This window comes from Trifolium pratense, linkage group LG2 (genome assembly GCF_020283565.1).
Source record: "Trifolium pratense cultivar HEN17-A07 linkage group LG2, ARS_RC_1.1, whole genome shotgun sequence".
Lineage (NCBI taxonomy): Eukaryota > Viridiplantae > Streptophyta > Magnoliopsida > Fabales > Fabaceae > Trifolium > Trifolium pratense.
In genome coordinates this window covers 47,576,152-47,582,151 of record NC_060060.1, presented here as the reverse complement: position 1 = coordinate 47,582,151, position 6,000 = coordinate 47,576,152, and the positions used below count along the sequence as shown (strand labels likewise).

The window sequence follows — 6,000 nt, the reverse complement described above, 5'->3', positions numbered from 1 at the left end:
AAATCTCCATGCATTAATAATGCTAAGTAACTATTTTCAACACAATATCTTATACCTTGAACCAGAAAGAGATTTTCACATATCACTATCAGAATCAATTGTTTATATTTAAACATGAAAAATGTGTTGCAAATTATGCTAACAATATCTTATACCTTGGAGCATTTTTTCCTATTTCATTTGTTGAATAGGGATATAAGAATGTCTCTTCCAACATATATCCAAATACATGCTTAATAATCTACTCTCTAGTTTTTCCAATCTGGGAATTTCCTTCAGCTGAAAGAATACAAAGAAAACAATATGGTCTTTGCAAAGTAGTGAAAGAAGAAAGTGGAAGCTATTAATATGAAAATAACCGAAATCATCAAAATGTTCATATATAACTCAGAGAACAAGATATGAAAGTTATGAATTTGTGGAGAGATTTCAAAGCTATAAACATGAAGAAAACTTAAGGCGTTCATGTCATCATGGATGAGTAGTTGAGAAAATATCGCCATCATCGAAAGATTTCAAAAAAGTCTAATCCATCCACCTTCTCTAATTTAGAGCTGTGCAAACTACTAGACAGATTAGATATTTGATACTGGAAGAAAAGATTGTAAGTGTTTTTTGGCTAATATTGAGAAAGAAATGAAAGAAGGTGTCAAAGCGCCAAATGTGGGGAGCGAAGAAGAAAGTATCCACCTTACCTAAACGTAACCTGCAAAAATAAAGATCATGCTGAAAAAATCTGCTAGGTTGGGCTATAGATGTAGAGTTCTGAGCTTGAAATCAGCTTGGTTTTGGTGAAAAAGTTGTTCAATCCTGTCACAATCACAAGTTAAGCTGCAAACAGTGGCAATGTCACTACTAAATTAACACTGACTAGTGTAGAAAGTCACAAATTCAAAGATGACACAAAAAGGAAAGATGCAACATATATGTATACACAGATATGAAGTGGAAGGCACTTCCTTGGCTTCCCTTGCGGGACAGATTCAGGTGCAACAGCTTTTCACTTAGATTCTTACTTAATTAGTTGCGGTCTTAATTAGTTAAAACAATTTGATGCTAAAGTAACATGCAAGTCTAACCCTTTATCTCAACCTCCTTTTATAATTTCAATTAAAAATAACAAGACATAAGGTGTTATATAAACTGAATGACTTGGGGAGGAACTCATGTTTCTATAAGCAGAAGAATTTATTAAGATGTTAAGCACAAATAATACTCAACACAGTGAAAAGGTTGATACAATATGACAAATAGCTAAAACCAGGGGAAACAAAGTCAGCCATAGTCTTGCACCTAAAACACTCAAAACAAGCAACCAAGTATGAACAATATTGCGGCCGCTTACACAACTCAAATCCACTAACTATTCTGATACAATAAACAAAACCAGATACAGACTACAAACACTCGCAATGTATTTTATGCAAAACTAAAATTATAGTTTAATTCACAATTCATATAAAAAGATTAATGCATTCATTAAAAGATAGAGCCATAGAGGGCCTTACACCAAGCCTCTTTCAACATTCAAGTTTCTCTCTTTTATAACAATACGACAGACAGAGGGCCGTACACCATGCCTCTTTCTTGCATGAAGTCAAGATATCTGTTCACTTTCATGGTACATCACATACAGGTCTTGGTTTGCAACCTATAAATCCATTACCAATCTGTCTATAAGTCAAGTGTAAAATAAAATGTACCTATCAATAATCATTTTATATATTATACCAATAAGCAAAAATCTGGTAAAGGTCAAAAGAAAACCGATTGCCAAAATTAATCATGTCAACCTAGGCAAGCATGGTTTGTTGACGATGTCCATTACCAGATAAAATCTATTAAAGTAGATAAAGCGGATCAATAGTGCACCGAGATGAAAAAGGATAGTCATTTCAAGACTTCAAAAATAACCACTTTAATGGATACAATATCAAATTGAACAAAACAATAAATTACTTTGGTCAAAACTAAACTAAACTAAACTAAACTAAGGATCCTAGATCAAAGTCCATCTTTTTTTTGTATAACTATCAAGGAAAAAAAGACTCTGTGATTGTCATAAAAATTCAAAATAATGTGTAACAAGTGTCATACCTGGTTTTGCTCTTAAAGTAGACCTCTAGCAATCACTTCACGTAGAAGTTTCTCTGCTTTATCATTCTCACTGCTTTCAAAGAGTGCACAAATCATTATTTCAAAAGTGACAGCATCGGGAAAGCAACCCTTATCTTCCATTTTTGACAACAAATCTAATGCTTCATCAAACAAGCCCTCGTTACAAAGTCCACAAATCATAGTGTTGTAAATTACCACATTTAGATTGTATCCTTTAGCCAGAAGATCCTTAAAAACCTTTAGTGCATCATTAAGCCTCCCACCTTTGCAAAGTCCATCAATTAGGATACTGTACGTGTACAAAGTTGGCATGATACCATGGTCTTTAATACTCTTGACTAATGCAATTGCCTTGTCAAGATGATGATTTCTGCACAAAGTGTGCAAGAAGGAATTGTAGGTGATTGCATTGGGTGGTTGACCTCTGTCACGCATCTCATCTACAAGCTCCCAGGCATATGATATTCTCCCTGATTTGCACAAGCCATCAATAAGAGTGCTATAAGTTACTGTATCAGGAAACGTATTTTTGAAATGCATTTCTTCAAAGAGATTGATGGCTTCATCCACCATTTTACTCTTACAGAACCCATTAATCATAATACTGTAGCTCTTAACATTGGCCATCATTCCCCTTTGGACCATAGTGTTGAATATATATTTGGCCTTGCTCACTTCATTACGAAGGCAGAACCCATCCATTAAAGTATTATAAGTAACTACATCAGGTTTCATGCCGTGTTTCATCATTATATTTAACATACTTTTAGCTTCTTTCATCTTTCCCTCCTTACAAAACGCATCGATCAATATATTAAAGGTATAAACATCTGGGTTGATGTTTTTCGATACCATTTCGTTCAACAAAACAATTGCTTCTTTTAATTGACTGACAATACAAAAACCATAGATTAGAGCACTATAAGTGACAACAGTAGGCGAATTACCCTTGATAACCATTTCAGAAAATAATTGACAAGCATCATCTACAAGCTTATCTTTGCACATGCTATCAATGATTGCATTATACATCATCACATCAGGCTTTACTGATCCTTGTTCGAGTCTTGTCAACAGTTGGAGGGCAGGTGTTGTATGTCCCATTTTACACAAGCCATTGATCAATGTCCCGTAACTAACATGGTTGAGCTGAAAACCCTTAGCGATAAGGTCATCATGAAAGTACAATGCTTTCTGAACCTCATTATTAAGACAAAGACCTTTGATAAGGGTATTCACGGTTACTACATCCAGCTGATAACCCATCTTAAGAATCTTTCCCAATAGAGAAAATGCACAAGTAATTTGACCTATATGACAGTAACAATTGATCAAAATTGTAATAGTGAAAATGTCAGACCTAATTCCATGGAATTCCATTTGGTGAGAAAGGGAAATAACAGTTGAGTAATTGTTCTTAGTTTTAACAAGAGAACCTAAAATCTTGGTAAATTCAATAATGGAAGGAGTATTACGCATTTGTAGCATTCGATTGAATGAGTAAATAGCATCATTAACATTGTGAGAGTGAGAGAATAACCTTAAAGTAAAGGGAAAAAAGGGTTTTGAAGGAAACCTTGTTAATCTCATAAACAGTGATGACATTTTCTTCTTCTTGTTCGCAGCGTGAAATTCAATTGCAGAAGAAAGCCACGCATGAACTACTCAACGACGTCGTCTTTCAAGTAGTTTATGATCAATTTTCTGCAAGAGTAAGTATACTCTCTAATATTGATCTGGGTGTGGCCGTGTGGGGTTTGTATTATACTCTCTAAGGACTTCGTCAAAAAAATTCCATTTTAATTTCCTTTGTCAAAAAAATTCCATTTTAATTTCCTTTGGCAAAATTAAGCTATAACCTAGCAGATAACTGAAAAGTTAGCTTATTATGATGTCTGAAAAGCTAAAGTGTTTGGTAAATTAGTTTTTAAAATGATGGATATAAAAAGACGTAAAAGAACACTATGTTAGTCGGTAGTTTTTTTATTTTATAAAATATAATAAAATTAAATTAAAGGTTAGAAATGGAAATAACCATAAAAAGCTATAAGGTCAAACGCTACTATATGAAAAAAAACTATAAGCTAATAAAAAAAGATTTTGCCAAACACATTTATTTTTTTCGAACAAAGATTTTACCTTAAGCCAGTAAAGTTAGATATCAAATTAATAGTAAATTCTGTCCAAAAACATTAGTAGTAAATTATTAAAATATAATGATTTAATTGATAGTAAGTGGTTAAATATATGGACCAACTTAACTGCTTAAACGAGTAAACTTTTTAAAAAATATCTACAAAGTCAAGAACTTATTTGAAAGTAACCATGACAACAAGGACGAGTTTTGTCTTCCTCATTCCCAAACCTCATGGAATTCACGTATCCTCGTACCACCATGATCTTAATATCATACCCAATTTATTTCGGGTATCCTCAACTCATACATGCATGAACTTGTATTGCATGCATTTTTTATTTTTTACTTTTTTTTTAAAAAAAATATAGGTTTAGAACTACGTCGTTTTAACATTTTAAATTTTTTAAAAAATAATAAATATAGTGAAAATGAATTATTTAAAGTTCTCCTTAAAAGTAAAATTAGAATTTAAGAGTTTGATGAAGGGTTATGTCACACCAAACTCACCAAAATTATTAAAAACGAGTTAAAACACTACTTCTAGTAAAAGTGGCAACCCAGGTCGTTTCCCAATTGACCAACCTTGAAATTCAACCAAATTTAAAAATAAAATTAAAAGGTTTAAGGGGGTTTTAGTTGAAGATGAAATAAACATAAACAAAAGCAAATAGACTCGAAAACAATGATTTAAAAACAATCACTACAAGAGGCTCAACATTATTGAGTTTAATTTAATCCTTAACTACAACTAAATATGGATATGTGAATCTCATTTTTGGTTTTGAATTACAATGATAAGCTCACCATAATTCACAATTTTAATACTAAAAAAGCTTCTAGGAGGAAGATTAATCAAGGAAAATGAATTAAACAAACATTTAGCCAAGAATAAACTTTAAAATCCAAAATCAAACCAAGCTAGACAAAACATGAAACACCTTCAATGCAATATCTAGTTCTTGTTTTCTCTTCCTACAATTGAGTTAATGAAGCCACTAACACAATCATTCAAGACTCAATTTCATTTAAGCAAAAAAAAAAATCATATTCAAAAAGAGAAGACAAAGAAGAATGAAAATCATATAGAGCAAAGTTTCATAAATCAAACCTTAATAATGTCTACATCCAATGAAAACACTTTAAAATAAGCTATTGTAACACAAGTAAATTGCAACACTTGAATTATAAACTAACACACCATCTAATTCAATGTTGCTAATGATTCTAAGCCCATCATGTTTCTTAGCTTCTTGTACACTTCTATTTGCACCGCATTTGTAAGAATATCAGCAAGCTGCTCTCCACTTCTACAATGCTTCATGCATAATTTGTCATTACTGACCTGTTCTCTGAGATAATGAAATCTCATCTCTATATGCTTGCTCCTGCCATGTGCTACAAGATTCTTAGCCAAATTTATTGCTGAGATGTTATCTGTATTAATTCATGGTCACTGATCCATGATCTTCACCTATCATTTCTTCCATTAGATTCACTAGCTAGATGACTTGGCATGCACATAATGATGCTGCAATGTATTCAGCCTCACAAGATGATAAGGCTACTATTGATTTCTTCTTAGAACACCATGCTATTGGAGCATTATTCAACAAGAATAGGTACCCTGCAGTTGATTTTCTATCATATGCATCTCCACACCAGTTTGAATCAGTATAAGCAGTCAATTCACATTGCATTCCTTTGTTTGTATTAGGAAATAATATTTCATAATCCATTGTGCCTCT

At 32.5% G+C, this 6,000-nt stretch overlaps 1 protein-coding gene across 4 annotated transcripts; it reads right to left on the bottom strand.

Moving 5' to 3' along the window:
- LOC123911235 (pentatricopeptide repeat-containing protein At1g62670, mitochondrial-like) lies at positions 1 to 3,891 on the bottom strand. 4 transcript variants are annotated; one of them, XR_006810407.1, is made up of 4 exons: positions 2,098 to 3,876; positions 1,509 to 1,651; positions 696 to 810; positions 1 to 279 (listed from the first exon to the last, which is right to left on the bottom strand). XR_006810407.1 is itself a non-coding variant. In XM_045962613.1 (3 exons), the coding sequence occupies exon 2, from the start codon at positions 3,382 to 3,384 to the stop codon at positions 2,110 to 2,112; it is 1,275 nt and encodes a 424-aa protein (XP_045818569.1). In that variant the 5' UTR covers positions 3,385 to 3,428; positions 3,659 to 3,876; the 3' UTR covers positions 1,170 to 1,651; positions 2,098 to 2,109. The 4 variants fall into 4 exon arrangements, 3 of the variants coding, with proteins under 3 accessions (XP_045818569.1, XP_045818568.1, XP_045818567.1); XM_045962613.1 differs by lacking the exons at positions 1 to 279; positions 696 to 810 and having other exon boundaries at positions 1,170 to 1,651; positions 2,098 to 3,428; positions 3,659 to 3,876; XM_045962612.1 differs by lacking the exons at positions 1 to 279; positions 696 to 810 and having other exon boundaries at positions 1,170 to 1,651; positions 2,098 to 3,428; positions 3,695 to 3,876.
- Positions 3,892 to 6,000: the final 2,109 nt, after the last annotated feature.

What these genes read in the sequence shown, in the direction of transcription:
- LOC123911235 (XM_045962611.1), bottom strand. Translation starts at nt 3,723, where the DNA reads ATGTCATCACTGTTTATGAGATTAACAAGGTTTCCTTCAAAACCCTTT.